Raw genomic sequence first — 19,299 nt, 5'->3', positions numbered from 1 at the left:
CTCTGGACGTGAAATCTGCTCGTTTCGGCCGAAAGCGGGTCCAAAGACTGAGGCCGCGTGCGTCCGCTTCTCTTTTTTTTTTTTTTGGGTACCGATGGCGTGCCCATCGTTGTTCCCCTGAACGAATGCAACCATCATGAATTACGCCTGTACGAACGCTGCACTCCCAAAAAAGAAAAGAAAAAGAGAAGAAAAAGAGAAGAGAGCGTTGGAAGCTATATTGGACTGGTCTCTCGCAATAAGGATGGGTCCCATTGAGATGGAAGATGGGTGGTGCTTTTGATGGAGTCTCCAATTCTGGGCTCCCTGTTCTGGTCCATGTACTACAAGATCGTAAGATAAATGTACAAATACCTATCTGACTACGACGGCTCTACTAATAATAGATAGAAAAGAAGGTGCTAATTTTGACGGATCTACTTTGGATGGAGATAGAAAAAGAGATGTATATTTTGTTATTCGAGATTCATACTTCAGAGTGGTGATAGCGGGCGGTTGCCAATTATTTGACACTTCGGTCTCCGGGACGGAGTTGAGGACGGTCTGGATGGGCCTTCGACATGCAAGACGGATGCTGCAGGCCAGTTCGGTCATCTTAGAGGGCGACTTAGCCACGATGATCAGTTAGATTCAGGAGGGTCCGAGAGATGTGAGCTCGGACCACCCTCTACTATGGGACATCCAGATGATGATGAAAGATGGGGTAGCATTTCAGGCCAAGCATGTATTTAGAGAGGCTAACGGAGTTGCTGACTGGGTGGCTGCTTACATAGCTAATCATTCAGAGTATACCTTATGGTCAGAAGAGGGAGAGCTGCCTCGGACACTCCGTGAGCTTGTATTCCTTAATTTTATTGGATATATTCGTACATGTATTGCATGATGAATTGTCAAAGTAAAAAAAGAAAAAAAAAAGAAAAAAGAAGAAGAAGAGAGGTATAGGGATGATTTGGTTGAGATGGGATCGTAGGAGAAGGATTGTGATTAGAAGTTGGAACTGATAGTGGACCTCAACTGCTTCATTTCGACAGGTTGATGAGGCTTCTATATGAAGGGTAGCACCATGCAAAACCCTTAAAGCCCATATTTGTTCCAAAATCTAAAAAACAGTTGGGAGATGGGCTTTAGTAGTGGGCTAGTTAGATTATATGGAAGCACTTGCTCGGATGGTACCATTTTTTGTCACTTCGATAAAAAGAGTTAGGCCTGTTTGGGGGAGCTTTTGAAGGGCCAAAAAGCACTTTCTGGCTCTCCAAAAGTACTTTTAGCTAAAAAATGGTGTTTGGTAAATTTTCTGAAAAGCTGTTTCAGCTTTTGCGGGAAGCTGAAAACAGCTTTTGGGGAAAAGCTCTAATTTGGAGCTTTCCGAAAATGCCGTTTTCAGCTTTTTCTGAAAGCTGTATTTTTGACCAAAATACCCTCATTTAAAAAAAAAAAATTTCCTCCCAAAAACCTCTCTCTCACGGTCTCTTCCTCTCCCACCCAACCCCATTCCCTCTCCCCCGCCGCCGCACCCTCTCCCTCTGCCCCGCCGTCGCACCCCCTCCCTCTCCCCCGCCCCCATGGTGGGGAGGTGCCGAAGAAGAGGAAGACATGTGGTCTTCCCCTTCCCGCGGCTGCGACCAGCGACGATGTCCCCGTCACGGAAAGGGACGGTGCCGAAGAAGAAGGAGGTCCCACGGCCCCCCTCCCGCGTCTGCGAGGCCCCGCCGTCGCACCCCCTCCCTCTCCCCCTTCCTGCGGCCGCCAGCGGTCACGACCCGCCCCCCTCCCGCGTCCGCCACGGCCCGGCCCGGCGCTGTCGGCCTCGCGGGAGAGCACTTCCCAGCCTCCCAGGGGGCCAGCCATGGCCGCCGCCGGCCACGACCCGGCCCCCTCCCGCGGCCGCGGCGGCCTAGCCCCCTTCCGGCGCCGCCGGCTGCGCGGGAGGAGAATAAAGGAGAACGGGGGAGAGGAAGGAAGGAGAAGAAGAGAAGAAAAAAAAAAGAAAAGAAAAAGAAAAGGAAAAAAAGAAGAAAAGAAAAGAAAAAAGAGAAGAAAAGAAAATTTAAAAAATAAAAAATAAATAAATAAATAAATATTTATATAATTGAATGAATGAATGAATAAATAAATAAGATAATAAAATAAATATATTTGAACATTATTAATTATTTACACTAATAATTATAATATTTTATACCTTTATTATTGTATTATACTATAAATATTATATTATATTACATTATATTATAATACATTAATATGTTATTTTAAATAATTTAATATTATGTTATATTATGAGAAATTAATTTATACTAATAATTATAATATTTTATATCTTTATTATTGTATTATACTATAAATATAATATATATTACATTATATCATAATACATTAATATGTTATGTTAAATAATTTAATATTATGTTATATTACCAAATATTAATTTACTCTAATAATTATATTACTATTATGCTATATTATAATAATATTATTTATATTACAAAAATATTATACTATATCGTATATTTATGTATTAATATATGTTATGTTTTATTATATTCTGTTGTATAATACTATGCAATGTCCTTTATGGTAATTTTGTCATACAAAAGTACTTTTTCAGTTTGTTTATCAAATATAAAACAAAGTACCACAGCACTTAATGTAGTTACCAAACAGCAAACAGCTTTTTATAACAGCTCTACTTCAGACAGCTCTACTTCCAACAGCTCTACTGCCAACAGCTCCCTCAAACAGGGCCTTAGTCTTTGATGATGAGGTAGACATAGGATAGAAAAGGTAAGGATTAACCCCTTCTAATCTCAAAAAATAGATAAAAAAAAAAATACATGGCAGGCAATTTTTCTATCGAATTGCTTGCAAAGCTGGATGGTGAAATGAGTTGCAACTGTGGTTTTGCGCCCGACTTCCCGGGGCAACTCTAATGTAGTAGTGTTGTTGTCCTAATAGAACATCACATATGGTCAGGAAATGTGGAAGGTGGGCCGGCCTTCACACGGGGGCCCAACTTGAGGATAAGATCTGCTGAAGAGACTTGACATGGTGGCAAGAGCAAATTAGTCGTGCGCGTAGTTTTTATATGAGTTTGCCATTCATCTGCATCTTTTCTCTCAAGGAGAAGAAAGGCAAATGGCATATTATGCTACCTAGGAGGTTAGAAACTTTAAAAAATTCACTAAAATTGGGCTGAATTTTTTTTATAGAAATCGGACCTATTAACTTACCCAGCTCTTTTTCCCCCTAAAGGCCCATCCTAGTCCAGGCCTAAACCCATCTACGAGCCTGTTGGATGGTAAGGAAAATCTATAGAGATTTTTTTTTTTTTTTTTTTTTAAATTTCTCCCACAGAATTTGGATTAGAAAGGGATCGAGTTAATATACGCCTCGCTTAAATAAACTGTGTAATCCATGATTCAATAAAAAAAATTAGCTCAATCCTGCTAGATTTCTCAAACAGGCCCTTGATTTGTTCAAAATTTGTCCGGAAAATGCTACTATAAACCTTCCCTCCAATTCCAATTATGGATAGGTATGTCACAATAATAAGTTCTACACCCACCTGCGCGTTGCAATGAAAATGTCAATCCACATAGATTAGTATATGCTCTCTGTACCGCTAGGTATCATGGAGAATAAGACAGGCAACAAGAAGCTTTTATTTCTTGAGTTCAAAAAAAAGGATTGCTTTCTCAGCTAAAGGGTAAGGGAAAAACCGGTTAGGTTTAATGAAGGATGCCTACTTTTCCCTCCAATTCATTATGTGTCTTGAAGTGCTAATAGAAACAAGAGAGTCCGAACCCACCACTATCCCTCCCAGTAGAACTTTTGGCTGAGTGCCTGGCGATCCAAGCCTTGGGATAAACTAAACCAGATCCACCTTCTCCGAGGGCTTCCATAAGTGAGATGTTCCGAGCTAAGACCATAGAACCGAAAGCTGAACTTGCACTGTAAAACAATACATTCTCTCAGAATGGAAGTTGGCAACTTGATGCCTGTCTTCATTGACTGCACTGACCGCCCATGCATGGAAACATCAGTGCAAAACAGTAGCCATTGTCATCGCTCGAGCCTCCTCTAGAATTTGATTTCTTAACGTCTCCAACCAATACCAGAGCTCCGTTTCCATCAACTTGAGGTGGAACGATAAGGCCATTTGCAAAAAGAGAGTTGGTCGCTGCATTGGGCTGGTTTTCAGGCAATCCATCAAGTTCATACGTAATAGGATTCCTGTTCCTCCTGTGGGCAGTACTAGCTCTTCTCTCCACCTCAAGAAAATGGCCAAGGGATGGAGCATTACTGGTCTTCTCACTTTTAAGCTGAGCCTTCGTGCAAAGAGAGAACCAAGTTCTGTTCGTATGGCTCCTCTTCCCTCTTGAAGTGTCTGGCTTCCTGCTTCTTCTAAGGGATCTACTCGACAGCTCAAGAATGCTTGTAATGCCCATAAGGCTGCCAAGTGTGATGCTCCTGTCAAGGAAGAAAGATCCAGTGGACTGCAACCAGAAATGTCGAACAATGTTACATAATGAACTAGTTTAGTTGTTATGGAAAATCTGATTATATCTTAATATCTTATAAATTGTTCGAGACAAACTCTGGCGAAGGAAATCCTGCTCAAGTGAGTGCAGGTTTGACCCCTTACTCATGAAGGTAGAATTGCATGCGGATGCACTTGGATTGGCAGTGCTATAATCTTTCATCCATTCCATGTTCTAGTTTGAATGTTTGATAAAAATATGAGAGGGACCCACAACAAGATGATGCGTTGGTTGGTGATTTTGGTCTCCTTTCGGAAGAATTAAAAATGGGGAAGCACCATAAAGACATAAATAAGACCCCGAGGAGAGTGAGGACCAAAGACGCTTGCCATGTGACAATCTTATGCAAGGAAAACTCTCACAGAAGCTCGCCAGAATCATGAAGCGTGCTTGTTGGTGCCATGGCTATGATGAGTTTTGACGAAAGGCCATGATGGAGTAACATGTGATTAGAGAAAAGATATGTAATCTGTGGGAAAAGAAAAAAAAGACCATGAAATCCATCATTAGAAAAGAAGGAAAAGTGTAGTTAGGACTGAACTGCAAGAAGGTGAATAGGCAACTAGGTGGTAATCAAAGGAATATTTTCATTCTTTTCTTTGTTAAGAAGGTCAAGCCATACACCCTTCAAAAAAAAGGTCAGGCCATACTCCTACATCTACCCTTGTCATCATCTCTAGAATCCTGATAGGATGAAAGAAGAACAAAATTTGGAGCCCTAGCTAGGTTGCCACTTGCCTCAGTTCTAGTCCTTATTAATTGTTTTACCTCTGTATCCAAATCTGATGAAGTAATAGAAGATGAACTTGGGGAACCAGAGACCCGAGTACTCAAGGAAAGAGACCCAGAAAAATCGAGGTTCCTTATTAAACCAGCCCTCACATTCAATGGCTGCAGTCCCAGGGGCCACCCACCATCCTGTCATTCAGGCAATAAAGAGAGTCAGAAAAAAATAAAAATAAGACACATAAAATGACACAGTAGCCTGCACGGAAGAACAGGGAGAAAGAGCCAGAGAGATTCATAGAGATCCATAGAGACATGACATGAGAAGCAGACAGAACCTAGCTACTAAATCGAGAGGTAGAGAGGAGGAACAATATGAGAACATGCAAACAAATCTAAATTTATGTACCTGTCGAGCCATTTGCTCCACCACTTGGCTGTTGAGCTGCTGGGTTAATCAAGTCACTTCATATAACCAGGCACCAGCACAGTTCATTAGGAAGAGCCCAAAGGAGGCTCAGTTGAAGAGCATAGGAACATGAGCTTCTGAAACACACACACGGGGAGAGAGAGAGAGAGAGAGAGATGTGAGCCACCAGAGAATGATCCTTCCAATGTATATACATATATATAGAATCTGCTCTCCCACTGTCTTGTTTAACAGAAAGTAAAAGAAGCGAAGAAGACAGGGCAGGGGCATCAATTGCCATACCAAAGGCCTGGTTCACCTTTTCTTCGCCATGGCCAGAACGAGAAATTATTAAGACCGGGTCTACCAGAACAGCTCTATCGGTTCAAGAGTTACATCCGGTAAAAGATGACAGAGCACCAGATGGACCTGGTCCAAATCCTGGAGCGCGTGGACGGTGGATGACAGAATGAATCCTCTTCCCAAATGGTTTACATGCAAGGAGGGTAATGTGGCGACTGACCGTTGGACTGGTCCAGTGGACCTGGTCCATGCAACAATTTCTCCACACCATGATGACAGCTGGGGCTTTTGCCTGAAGAGGCCTCTTTGACGACATTGGACTAAAGGTCCCAGAGTCGCAGCCTCCAAGAACTGCTCGCCAGCCAAGTTCTCCAAGGCCTGAATGATGACAGCCGTACCCACTGCCTGAGCCTAACCCACCAGCGCCCGTCGTGCGTCTGGCCAAACTCCAAATAAATATTCAACGAGTTCCAAACTAATTTATGGGCGGGTTTTGGCCGTGGTGCTGCCAGGTACTTTTGCAATCCTGGATAAGGACTTGGCAATGATCTACCGAGTATTTGCCACTCTACCAGTATATATATATATATATATATATATATATATATATAAGGACTTGGTCGCTCCTGGTTCTGTGTCACAATTTGGGCTAATTATGTTGAAGGGGCGCTCCATCCCTGTTTCCAAACAGCTCCATCATCATCCACTAGCTGATGCGAGTGGATCCTCTTGAGTCTTTCGATGCCAATCCTGCTCACGGACGCCTGCACGGGTTGGTAGCAAATATTCTTAACCTGGGGAGGCTTGTGAGGAAGTAAGATCTTCAACATGAATTTCATAGCTTATGAGTGAAAAACGACAAGGAGCCTGCAGATCACTGATTCTTGTTTCAGGCATAGAATAATTAGAATCTAAACAATTTAAACTTTTTTTCGGATGTCCATGTTTTATGCTTGGGTCCATAAGTATTGCTGTGAAGGGGAAAGAAAACGACCATCAGCTAGAGCTTAAAACAACCATTGGGAGTGCTGAAATCCACAATGACATACGGAAGGGCACGTAGAGACCAATAATTTATTAACGAGATGCTTGGCATGTTGGAACAATGGAAGAAAAACGTATGTGACAAAATTACAAGAATCTCAAGGCAACATAGTCCTCATCCAACAGATCACAAAAATAAAATAAGATAAAAGTTAACCAAGACGTGCATAGAAAAAACACCAGAATATTTTCCTGAAAAAAATGGACATCAAGGATTACTACGGAATTATGTTTGCTCGACCCCATGTTCACCAACAGTGCAATACCTTTTTTTTTCTGTTTGTTTGTTTGAGAAAAGACCGTGAAACACTAATTGAATGGCAGAAAAGAGAAACAGAGCTGCGTGCAAGTTGTGGAGTCCTTTCATAATCATTAATGCTTGCAGAATGAGCCGGACCGAAGGAAAACGGTTGTGGGGTGAGCTTCCTGATCCAGTGACATGAAATAAAGCAAGAATTTACTAAAGGAAAAGAGGATGCTTCAGCTTTCCAGCGGACCTACCAAATGCATGGAGCATCCAGTCTCCATCACCCCGTTACATACTCTCAACTGGCCCACCGGTGCTAAACTGGGCATTTTGCAGTATGATGAGGATGAACAAGCATGAATACATATGCACATAAATTATCCAAAAAATTAAAATGGATAATGTACAAATAACTAGTTAGCCAAAGACTTTACCACAATTAATGGGAATCATATGACGGTAGGTCGAGGTTACAAGGCCTGCCAAGTTGGTTCCTCATTCACAGTTGCCACGCAGTCAAGATAGCATCAATTTATGAAATCGTACCTTAGCAATAACAAAAGGATTGCACCAAAAAAGAACAAAAAAAAACCAATAACAAAAGGGGTTTTCTTTTCTTTTTTTGGTTTGAAAATTTCCAAGCGAACACCAGCTGATGCAACAGCGAAGTGCTGTTTCCTGGAAAAGAAGCAAAGAACAAACTTTGCTGACAATCCCTGGACTTCAATGGGCGGGAATCTACTATTGCACACAGAACTGGCCCTTGTTGTTTTTCAATGGTTTCACTTCTCTCTTTTTACGATCCAACAAAACATTTTCGAATTGATCAGATAATACTTTCCACCCAACAACGGTTACAAGTTCTATGAGAACTTGAAGACGACAATATCAGCGTTATGTTAAATGTTGCACCTACCGAAAGCCATTGATTACACCCGGTCGGTATTCTCCAATACCAAGAAGGTCCTGCAAGGTCAAATTTTATCATTGATCAGGAACAACACAAAGCAATCCTCTGAGACAAAGTAAAATTCATCAAGCTGCAACCACCAATAGTCCTTACAAAGCTACATTTCTTTTGATATTTCAAATAATGAGAACAGATAGTGAAGGTGCATCTTGTCGGCATGCTGAATACTCTGTGGTCGCATAGCAAGATTTCCTCATGTATTCATATAATGACCTTCAAAAATATAGGCATGAATTTTATTCCCTTTTTTTTTCTTTTTTGAGGAAGGGTTGTGGGAGGCAGCGGCAGTACCGGTGATGGTTAGAAAATGGCTGTGCAGGTGGATTTTAAAACAAAATTACATGACTTGATTTCTTTTCCAGATGACAAACCAATGCGCCAGACACTGGAAATTTAACTTAAAAGCCACTATTTACAGAATAGCGACAAACAGAGGAAATGGGATGCAAATTGGTCACAAAACAAAGGTGTTGACCTGATGCTTGGTGCCGATAACATAGCCTAGAAATGAAAATCATGCTGGTAGCAAAAGCATGGGGTTTCAAGATTGACAAGAAGACAAATGAAGCAGCCTACGTATCATGTCATATTCATTGATGGTGCCCAATGTTTGAAAAGGTAAAGGCGTAAATTATCGGAGGATAAACCTCAAGTCGTAAGGTGTAATATTCATAATTATCCTCGATATCCCAGAAAAATATAAAACAATAAAAAGTCATGTAAAAAATCATGTCTGCCCGTGTGCAAATGGTTACTTTAACAAACTTCGCCAAGGCCAAGGTTCAATCTTAAAAAGAAAACTGGACAACATATACTGAACCATGACCAATGTTTAATTAGTCTAATATCACCATAATTTTATAAAGCTTAAAGAACATGATATACCTAAGTCTGCATCTTAATCAAAATATCATAAAAAATAAGATAGAATCTGTAAATAAGACAAGCTAAGATGTGATACATTCCCTCATAAGAGCTCCGATCGTTTCACCTATATGCTTCACGGGGACTCTGGAAAGCCATACCCAAGGCATGAGATGAGGCATTCCTTGGGAAAGTTTTCACACACTAAGTTCTGTCTGTTATTATCAACCAAGTGGTAGAGTCACATTTAATATTATAAGATGAAACAGAATACTATGGCTAGACAATGTGTTCGCTTGATGAATGAGAAATAGAAGCCAAGAAAACAAGCACATCCTATCCTTTGGAAAGAGTAAAATCAGAATTCATGGAAAGAAGTAGATAAGATATCAGACATTTTCTCTGAAACCTGAGGCTAATATTAGGTATAAATCGTGAAACAAACAAATGCCTAAAGACATAGACATATTAAGTGATACATATATAAAAAAAGCTTCATTTTTCAGAAATAGTTCCATCAAGGCATGAGTAGATGATAATAAAGGACAGATGAATTTTGAATAAGATTTTTGCTCGAGCATGTCCAGTCCTGTTCTAAGCCCCTAGCCTGGAGGCAAAAATTTTGTTCCTTCTATTTTGAACATATTATAATGAATGTAAAGCACCAATCCCTGCACGGTTAAGATAAGAAAAGGCAAGTATTATTTACATACTTATACCAGATAAAGAGTTTGACCTCAAACTTTTGAAATATACCAGATGTGCTCTTAATCATTTATTTTCCTTGGGGTCAGTTTCTGAGGTTCTAAAAACGTCCTTTTAAAACCATACTGCTCAAGTGAAATAATGTAATGTTGGTGCTGGCTTGCTGTCACAACTTTACCAATATTATAGCATATCTTCATTTTAGTGGCCACAGGTCACCTCAAGATAATCATATACCTAAGCAGGCGAGAGAGGGAGGGATAAATACAATTTGTATGGATCATAAGTCTTTCCCTCTCTCTCGTATGCAAGTGCACATGACTAGACAAAATAGGTTGGTATATCTTAGGTCAAGTAGGAAGTATATCCAACTAAAAGCCTTTTGGGTATTCTTATATGATTGGGCTGAAAATCATATAGAAATCAGACCAATTGGCCTATCTAGCCTGCATTTTTTAAAAACATATCCAAACTCAACCCTGATCCTGGCCTTTGAGCTACAAGATGAAAAATAAAATCTCCATAATTTTTTTTTCTACAAGATTTGTAATGGGTGGAGTTTGGTTGATACTGGGTCATGCTTAAATAGACGGCCTAATCCAAGAATTCTACATGATTTCAGCCCAATTCTGTAGGAATAGCCAAACAAGCCCTAAAGGTCGTTGGAAGGTTTTCATCTTTCTCAGAAGAAAGTAGTATCCTGATCCAAAAATCTAGAAGGAAGTTTGCAAATTAATGCAATGTAAAGATGGGAGATTGTACAAGATATGTATCTATAATGGGATCAGCTTGGCCATCCATCTTTATAGGTAGGCAAAAATGGTTTCAAACACATAAAGTACGTTGATGCTTGATAGAAAATGATAGATGCCTAACACATGGTTAGAGGCACTAAAATCACCATTTACTCCAGATATTAAAAAACAGTAGTTACACTTACCAACTACCATTAAACAAAACCACAAGTAGGAGGTTCCTTTTTATTTAGGTTAACTACTAGAACATGTTATTTGTTCGTATAAATGAAAATGAAAGCTTCTAAATTTTTGTCAAACAATCACTTGTTAGGAACCTAAGAGCTGGTTAGTGTGTTTTGCTTGACAAAGTCAGGCGCATCGTGCGCCGGGGGGGGGGGGGGGAGAGATGCGGGGGGTCTAATCTAATAATTGGTCCGATGGATTAGATATAACGAATAGGTGGAACTGCTAATGCAAAAAAGTTTTCTCCATATAAACCAAAGTTGAAAGGAACTGATGTCTGAAAAGATTGAATTACAGAATTTAAATTACATAAATAAACTTATGCAAAGGAAACTCACTTGACAAGCTTTATTTTTAGCTCTGGTTTCAGCTGTGCTGGGAATATCATGGTTTGGTTTCGAGAACCTTTTCTCACGTCGTTCACAAGAACCCCACCCATCCGAGAACCTTCCACCTCTAAAATCAAGAACAATAGAACAAGATTAGAAAATTTAGAAACAAAGTATCATGAGTCAAATATGATAAATAAAGAAAAGGTATTGGAGTTGGATATACTGCATGAATGCCCGAACAACAAACTCTGCACGCTGAACATTCCGATTTTCATCAAATTCAATGGATTTCTCTTTGATTTCAAATGAGAGATTGAAGAAAAATGATATCTTCCTCCATCCTGTTAAAGGGGATGACCGGATAAGAGATTTACTGAAATTAAACACATGTTCAGATGTTTTGATCATAAGATTTATAGAACTTCCAACAAGATACCTGATTTCTTAATATACGGATTCCCAGATATCATGACATAATCAGTTTTCTCTAGGATCTGCTTATTGAAGGACAAATACGGAACATATCATTTAGTCCCGAACAGTATTTACTTTTCAAAATAGACAATATTAAAGAAACAACTATGTTTTTTTCAGAAAATAAATCAAAAAATAAAATCCATGAATAGCTTATTAAAATCTTTTCCCCATGCTTCTGGTGGTCAAACATAAGTTTCTCAGATGGAAAACCCATGTAATGCTACAATATAGTGGAACAATGTTGGAACAAATGCACTATTCCCATATGGACATCAAATTGCATACACATGAAAACAAATAAATACACTCAATGAGCGAGACACTGCAAGATAACGAACAAGTACACAAACTGAACATATGAAGGTTTGGCGATCCATACACATCGTGGGCATGGATAAGTGGCGCTATTGTCTCTATCATTCTTTCATCGGGCAGATGCAGTCAATAAGGACTAGTTAATCAAGAGACAAGTCATATATCTTGATCAGAAGTTGCTTGAGCAAGGATTTGCAGCCAGCACATTTTCTTGGAAAGGTCATATGAAGGTTTCAAACCTTAATAGATCATTTGTTGATACATAAAATCAATCCCATGTTCACGGAAGTAAGCTTTCTATTGAAGGCATGATTATAATATACTCAATAATTTTCAATTTGCATTTCAAAGTGGCTATGTCAATGGTTCAAACGTATCAAGAGACTCTATTTTGGAGCGACCACAAACACCCTAGAGTCGCTTGGATAAGACATCCATTTACTTAGTAAGAATTACAGTAAAGCCACCTCTAAAGCAAGAGAAGATGACAAGAGATACAAGGATAGGGACATTGATAAAGAAGAAGACTGCCATCTTTTTCTAATCTGTTGTTCTCTAGCAACTCTCCCTCACAAGCTATAGGTCTGCCCATGGCACACCTAAGCCTATAAATCCTTTTGGATTCTCTGCTTGCAACCAACACATATATGACTTCCTGGAGAACAACCAAAACTGTAGTGCTCACATTATGATTTACAAAAGCGATTCAATGGGGCAGATGCTCAAATATATATATATGAGATCAAAATATTATTCATTTATCTATGTTGTGCATTGCTAAGAAGAAGCACGAAATCTTTACAATCTGCCACAGATGCAAAAGCCTGTAAAGAAATCGAGAAAATGCTATGAAGCATTTCAGATTCTCAGCTAGAACAGTAGCAATCAGAATTATACGGTAAAAGATGCAGAATTTACCGCCATCGCTGCATTTTGGTACTGCTTGAATGAAGACACAGAGGGGAATTTCCCAAATAAGCTGTGATTCAGGTTCTCCGTCTGCTCGCTCTGCCACCTATCAGGTGGCGGCGGGCTCTCGACCACCGGGCCCAACTCCTTCACCACCCCAGACGACGGCGACGGCATCCGGGACGGATGCTTGACGACAACCATCCGACGATCGTTACTCGCCCCAGGATCCACGACCCTCGCCATCTTCGGCGGCCGGTGGTGCGCCCAGTGCTCCTCCTGCACCACTTCCCCGTCCGCCGGAGCCTTAACCTCCTCCACTGCCAAGAGATGGGCCCTAGGGTTTCTGGATGGCTTCGGAGGTGTGGGATAGGGGCCGGGGCTCATGGAGTTGGAGTTCTTGAGGGCGAGGAGGGGCTTGCGGGACCGGGAGGCGGCGGCGGAGTCGATGACGGCCCAGAGCTCGGCGTCGTCGATATACCGGTCGTCCATGGCGAATTGGACGGAGATCGCAAAGCGTTCTTGCTAGGGTTTCATCGCGCTTCCAAATAGGGAGGCTGGGAGGTTCGAAAAAGGATTGGGCGGGGAGGAGTGGGGACGAAGAAATTGAAATCCCGAAACAAACGTCCTGGATCTAGGTCTAAATTTAACATTCTCTGGGCGCTTCAATGAAATAATAAAGCCTGTAAATAACTCTGGTCTATATAAGGATGTAACGATAATTTAGTCTCTCCGGCCTATGGAAGGCATAATTTTGGAACCTTTTAGATAATCTGGAATCCTACTGAGATGGGATCAAACATCTTACCATTTTCTATACTATGAAATTCTCTCTCACATTATATCCTTTGTTGGGCAAGATCGGATCAAATACCATAACCAATTAACCATCTTCTTTGATGGCACTTGATGTTCCAATTTCAATAGAATCGTAGGCTGGTTGTCGCTGTTGCTTGTAAAATTGTAGAATTGATGATTCTAAAGTACCTAATGTGCTTCATAATATGATTTTTGTCTCTCTTTTTTTTGAATAAATCATATAATTTATCTTTTTTGAGGAAACTTGTTTTTTGTCAAATATACAATCAGATCTTATGTCTCTTAAATGTTGAATCCCTAAAATATATTTAGCTATTCATTTTTGCAAAGCCGTACTTACTTTGTTGTTAAAAAAAAAGACTTATGAAATCGTCCTGGTGACCTAGATCTGCAATCTTGTATTAACCACAGTCTGAGCAATGTTAATGCATTACATAATAAATCTTGCATAGAAAAGCTAGATGGCTAGTGTCTAAGCAATAGGTAATAGCTTTCTTACGTAATCTTTTCATGTGATTTTCGCATTTTCCAGCAATGAATCAAGAAATGGACCCACAATAATTAACACCTAACACATAAGTCTAGACTTGATTGTTTACTTTTTAACTTTTCTTGTTAAGCCACAGAAGATTAGTTAAGTGTCAAGAGACATCATTTTCCCCCTTTTCATGCAACCTTATCCTACCCTTGCCTTAGGAAACAGGAAGAGAATGCAGTAAATAGGGAAACGGGCTTTGTGAGCCTTTTACTGGGGAAGATGGGTAGAACGGGGAGAGGCCCGTTAGGCTCAACCCCCAACCACATGCCATAAAACTGACGGCGGCCCAACTGCATCCGATTGAGATCTCCATGCTTTGCGGCCCCACCCGAACGAACCAAAATAAATAGAAACTTGTGGCGAGCTTCCGATCCCTGAGGCCGAGCAGGGGAGAAACCGCTCGCTGGTTTTTGCCCTTTGGGTCGGCTCTCTTAAATCCTCGGCGCGAGATGAAGGTTGCCGTCGCTTCTCGTAGCGGCCGAGAGGTGATCAAGGGTGGAATCGAGCTTGAGGGTTCCGTAAGTTCCTCCTGCTATTCTTCTGCGCTGGCTTCTGCGTTAGATCCGTCGAAGGCTGCTCATCAATTGTTTGATCTTATGCTGAATTCGATCTGAGACTCGTAGATAGCTCTTGCTTTCTTCTTTTGTGTTGTTCGTGACTGCGAGGACTGAGGATATATTGTTGTTTGGTGGTGTTTTTGCAGGCCACTGTGAGGGATTTGCAGGAGGCGATTCATGCTCGAAGTAAGTGATTAAAATTACTTCACTTTCGAGTGTATTGAATGATGATCGCAAATAGAGCAATTCTTCTGTTAGCTTAATTTTCTTGTTGGGCATTTGACTTCTTCTACTACTTTTTTTTATATATATATATATAATCCTATACCATTTGACTTCTACTTCTTGTTGTCATCTTTGATGAGCTGAATTTTTTTCCCATTCTGTCGTTCGAAACTGCGGATCTTTTCCTAAAACGCTTCCAGAAGATAGAATGGTGATGACTTCATGTTTCTATTAGGTTATGTTTGAGTGTTAGAAGGGTGTCTGGAATACGAGGGAGAGAGTTGTGTTAGTTCTTATGCAGTTCATATGTTAACTCCGAATCTATCTTAAGATTTTTTTTAAAAAAAGAACTGGGGGATTTGTTGATAAGTCTTGCATTTTGTCTGTAATAAAAACAACTCAGGGTTGAGAGCTGTTTGACTTTGAAGACGTTGGGAAACGGTTGTGCTGCATTGTGGTTACTCTTATGTTGATTGATCATCACAAGAAATGTGTAGATGTGGTCACTATTGGTAGAACAGATAGTTTGACTTTTATTTCAGATAATAGTTTGATGAATCATCAAATACTGACAACTTTGTGCTGTCTAAAAACACTGCCAACTCATAAAGGAATGACAAAGATTGGGCCCCTCACTTAGCAGATTACGAGTTCCAAGATTAAGCATGTCAACTCACAATGTCATATTGGACGATGTTTTCTTTTGGGTTTCTTCTGGTACTTATAATGCGATCATTCAATTGTTGCAAGTGCTGCTGCACTGTTGTTATATCTTAAGTAGCTAGTAACTGCGAGCATGATCTGTTGGGCAGACCTTTGGACTTGAGTGGTTAAAGCTTGTCGCCTTACATTCCTTAACATTTCTAAAGGATACCATTGGTTATTTTGGTCAATATATGACATATTGAAAAATCAGAATATTAAATCCTGCTCAGAACTGCCATTCTGCTTAGCTTGCATGAGGTAGATTGTTGTAGAACTACCTTCTCAAAGATAGCTGCAGGGTTAAACTCAATCTAACAATCCTGAGTAATTACTGTGCCCTATATATAAAGCTAGATGGAATATCTATGTATTGGTCGACTCTTATGATAATTATATTGGCATAAAATATTTTACTCTTGCTATTTACATGCCTATGTCACAGCACTTGCCTCTACTCTATACATTGTTTATTTATCCAAGGAGCATGCATTACAAAAGATGAACCTACCTGAATGAGGTCGCAGGTTCTGCCTTTTGAATTAGTATTAAGTGTTTTTTTACATCGGTTTGGATGTACAATTTCCCTGAAGATAGTGTATATTTTCTTAAATTCTACTTCTAGAAACAGGGAAAATCTCTTCATCATTTACTTTTTCCCCCAAAATATATACAGACCAATCTTCAGAGTATCATGCTCTAGTTCATCCACTCTAGAGACGTAAGAGACTGTAATTGGTTGTTTGTGTTGCTTAGGTACAAAAGATCTTTAACTAACAAAGACCTACACTAATATGAATTGAAGAATTTGGATTACTTGGAAAACTGCACTGATGAACAGGAATGCTAATTTGGTGTTTTTATTCAAAAAGGTGATGAGATCTGTGCTGTAATCCAAAACCTTTATTTTTGTTGGAAACATCCATTTAATTAGACAACAGGGCCCACATGTCCTAATTTGTTCAGAAAGGATATAACTTTTGTGTTTGGAGATACTCCTCACCTAGCCTCTTTCTAGATGCCATCATGAACTTGTCACATATCTTGAAACAATAAATAGAGAGTTACTGATTGAAATCTGGAGATGACATGGTATTAAGCACTTAAAGCAATCTCATTTGCTTGCGATAATTGTATCTGTATTTGAATTGATGGGATCGTTTTTTGGCCAAGGTTGTTATATTATGCAATGATATATGCAAAGGGCTTGATTTTGGTAATGGATGATGAATGCTGATTTTTCAATGAAATTGAAGTGCTGTTGGGTACTTGAATTTGAGCTGCTGCAGCCATTTTGTTGAAACTGTCATTTAAACAAAGAAGTGGCTTCCTAAAACTATTGGTAGCTCCCATCAGTCTGGCCTTCAGAGCAGCACTATCAGATCGGAGGCTTCTCTTGCATCTAGTTCTTAATGCTACAGTGCCACACATGCATGCGTGCACGCACGATTACTTCAACTCAATTATTGATTCCTCACATATTGTTTCTTATAACACAGCCAAAAAGTACTATCCTTCTGGACAACGTCTTACGCTTCCCGTGCAACCGGGAGCCCAAGGGAAGCCAGTCATCCTCAATCCAAAGTCAAGCCTGACAGATTATTTTGATAAAAATGCAAGCAGTTTGACTGTGGTGTTCAAGGATTTGGGCATACAGGTCTCCTACAGGACACTTTTCTTCTGGGAGTACTTGGGCCCCTTGATCATCTACCCCATCTTTTACTATTTTCCAGTGTACAAGTATTTCGGTTATGAGGGTGAGCATGTCATTCATCCTGTCCAAACCTATGCTATGTACTACTGGTGCTTCCACTACTTCAAGCGTATCATGGAAACACTCTTTGTACACAGATTTAGCCATGCAACCTCACCGTTGACCAATGTATTCAGAAACTGTGCCTATTACTGGACTTTTGGCACGTACATTGCTTACTATGTGAATCACCCACTTTATACGCCTGTGAGTGATTTGCAAATGAAGACTGGTTTTGGATTTGGGTTGATCTGCCAAGTTTCAAACTTCTATTGCCATCTCTTGTTAAGGAACCTTAGAAGCCCTGATGGCGATGGTGGGTATCAGATTCCTCATGGGTTTTTGTTCAACATTGTGACATGTGCCAACTACACTACAGAGATCTATCAGTGGCTTGGTTTCAATATTGCGACGCAGACAGTAGCAGGTTATTTGTTCCTCATAGTGGCTGCTCTTATAATGACTAATTGGGCTCTTGCAAAGCACCGCAGGCTGAAGAAGGTAAATATTAATTGCTTTCATGTTCCAACATATATGCACCTGCCTCATGCCTCACATTTCATGTTATCAAATTGTTCTATATCTTCTTTTTCCGTCCATTTCTACACAATGGATGGTCACACTAATCTCCTGCATGCTAAACAGTCATTTTTATTTATTTATTTATTATGTTCATATTGTACTGGTAAATAGAATTGCTGGACTCTGCATATTCTCAATCAGGTTTGGTTAATCAGGCCATCAGCTGTTTGGCTTGTCAGAATTATGTTTTTTTTTTTTTTGACACCTGCTGTTTTTCCTGCAGTTATTTGATGGGAAAGAAGGAAGACCTAGGTATCCACGGCGCTGGGTTATACTTCCACCATTTCTCTGAGCAACGACCTTTTGAGTTGGTTTTTCTAATCTTAAGATCCGGTCTGTCATTGAACCTTCTTAGTCATAGTTTAGGATCTCTGTTTTAACGAAAAAAACTAAATGTATCAGTTTGTATTTCCAAAACTTTCTGCTTGAGCCTGATCTTCTGTTGATTATACCTTCCACTGTTTATCTTTTTTTTTTTTTTATCTATCAGTTTTTGATGAGTAATCCTCTTGATGGTCCTAGGTTTTCAATCAAGTAATCCTCTTGATGAGTATTTTTAATCTCCTATTCGATGTCAATAATTTTATTACCAAAAATTCGAACATGGTTAATAATCCTGGGTGTCATGATCTCATTTGCGCCCCTCCACACTGGTGGTTATGTATGACAGATGTCAAAGCCATTAATCTTCCAGTTTCTTTCATTCTTTCTTTCATTTTTTTTCTTTTTTTTAATGAAATCATGTGGAGGAACAGAGGAATAGCAAATTTTGTCCCTTGTTCTAACCAAGCATGAGAATCCTCTCAAGGAACTGAAGGTTTTTTTCGTGCTAGAAAAGATTGTTGGATCATGAAACCGGGGGCTTGCTACAGTCGAAGCTGATATGTCTGCATGACTAGTCTTCATCTATCAATCCGTGTTGATTGGCAAGGCTGTTAATTCAGAATGCTGTACATTTGTGTCTATTATTATCTTCAACTTTGATCCATCCGATCAAAGCGTGAGTACATTCATGCAGCCATCTGATGGTAAAACAGAGCGGATCATTCTGGAGATGCAATGATTGCAAGCAGCTTTTCAGAAATACAGCTTTTGTTAGAAAACGTGAGGACAATTTGCCTCCTAATTATTCCCCCCTCTCAAAAGAATTGGCCTCGCAATGCGTAAGAAATTCAGATGTATTGTAAAGGAGCGGACAATATTTTCATCTCCATTTTGGAGCCCAGTATGGCCACATATATTGGCTTATTAATAAGATATTTCACCATTGTATTTCAATTATATCCAAGCTTTTCCGTGGT

The 19,299-nt window shown here is 39.9% G+C and overlaps 3 protein-coding genes across 4 annotated transcripts; 1 reads left to right on the top strand and 2 right to left on the bottom strand.

Annotated features, from left to right (window-relative positions):
• Positions 1–3,643: 3,643 nt before the first annotated feature.
• LOC103703463 (uncharacterized protein At3g17950-like) lies at positions 3,644–6,539 on the bottom strand. The gene is made up of 3 exons (XM_008786314.4): positions 5,677–6,539; positions 5,310–5,459; positions 3,644–4,496 (listed from the first exon to the last, which is right to left on the bottom strand). Exons 1-3 carry the CDS (start codon positions 5,686–5,688, stop codon positions 4,005–4,007), a joined length of 654 nt encoding a protein of 217 aa, XP_008784536.2. The 5' UTR covers positions 5,689–6,539; the 3' UTR covers positions 3,644–4,004.
• Positions 6,540–7,780: 1,241 nt separating this feature from the next.
• Positions 7,781–13,571, bottom strand: LOC103703464. 2 transcript variants are annotated; one of them, XM_026803104.2, is made up of 5 exons: positions 12,832–13,567; positions 11,558–11,615; positions 11,345–11,462; positions 11,128–11,245; positions 7,781–8,236 (listed from the first exon to the last, which is right to left on the bottom strand). In XM_026803104.2, exons 1-5 carry the CDS (start codon positions 13,312–13,314, stop codon positions 8,183–8,185), a joined length of 831 nt encoding a protein of 276 aa, XP_026658905.2. In that variant the 5' UTR covers positions 13,315–13,567; the 3' UTR covers positions 7,781–8,182. The 2 variants fall into 2 exon arrangements, with proteins under 2 accessions (XP_026658905.2, XP_038980111.1); XM_039124183.1 differs by lacking the exon at positions 11,558–11,615 and having other exon boundaries at positions 12,832–13,571.
• A 970-nt stretch (positions 13,572–14,541) lies between these two features.
• LOC103703465 (very-long-chain enoyl-CoA reductase-like) lies at positions 14,542–19,299 on the top strand. The gene is made up of 4 exons (XM_008786320.3): positions 14,542–14,697; positions 14,883–14,922; positions 17,163–17,917; positions 18,222–19,299. The coding sequence occupies exons 1-4, from the start codon at positions 14,629–14,631 to the stop codon at positions 18,288–18,290; spliced, it is 933 nt and encodes a 310-aa protein (XP_008784542.2). The 5' UTR covers positions 14,542–14,628; the 3' UTR covers positions 18,291–19,299.

This window comes from Phoenix dactylifera, chromosome 3 (genome assembly GCF_009389715.1).
Source record: "Phoenix dactylifera cultivar Barhee BC4 chromosome 3, palm_55x_up_171113_PBpolish2nd_filt_p, whole genome shotgun sequence".
NCBI classification, from domain to species: Eukaryota; Viridiplantae; Streptophyta; class Magnoliopsida; order Arecales; family Arecaceae; genus Phoenix; species Phoenix dactylifera.
The sequence above is the reverse complement of the archived record's forward strand: the minus strand, read 5'-3'. Positions and strand labels throughout refer to the sequence as shown.

Excerpts from the sequence above, each read along its gene's own strand:
- LOC103703463 (XM_008786314.4), bottom strand. Across the intron at positions 4,497-5,309 it reads CATCAGATTTGGATACAGAG|TCCACTGGATCTTTCTTCCT; the intron begins GTAAAACAATTA and ends TTCTGGTTGCAG.
- LOC103703464 (XM_026803104.2), bottom strand. The coding sequence starts at position 13,314 with ATGGACGACCGGTATATCGACGACGCCGAGCTCTGGGCCGTCATCGAC. Across the intron at positions 11,463-11,557 it reads TCCGTATATTAAGAAATCAG|GATGGAGGAAGATATCATTT; the intron begins GTATCTTGTTGG and ends CCCCTTTAACAG. Across the intron at positions 11,246-11,344 it reads GTTGTTCGGGCATTCATGCA|AGGTGGAAGGTTCTCGGATG; the intron begins GTATATCCAACT and ends TCTTGATTTTAG.
- LOC103703465 (XM_008786320.3), top strand. The coding sequence starts at position 14,629 with ATGAAGGTTGCCGTCGCTTCTCGTAGCGGCCGAGAGGTGATCAAGGGT. Across the intron at positions 14,698-14,882 it reads GAATCGAGCTTGAGGGTTCC|GCCACTGTGAGGGATTTGCA; the intron begins GTAAGTTCCTCC and ends GTGTTTTTGCAG. Across the intron at positions 14,923-17,162 it reads GGAGGCGATTCATGCTCGAA|CCAAAAAGTACTATCCTTCT; the intron begins GTAAGTGATTAA and ends CTTATAACACAG.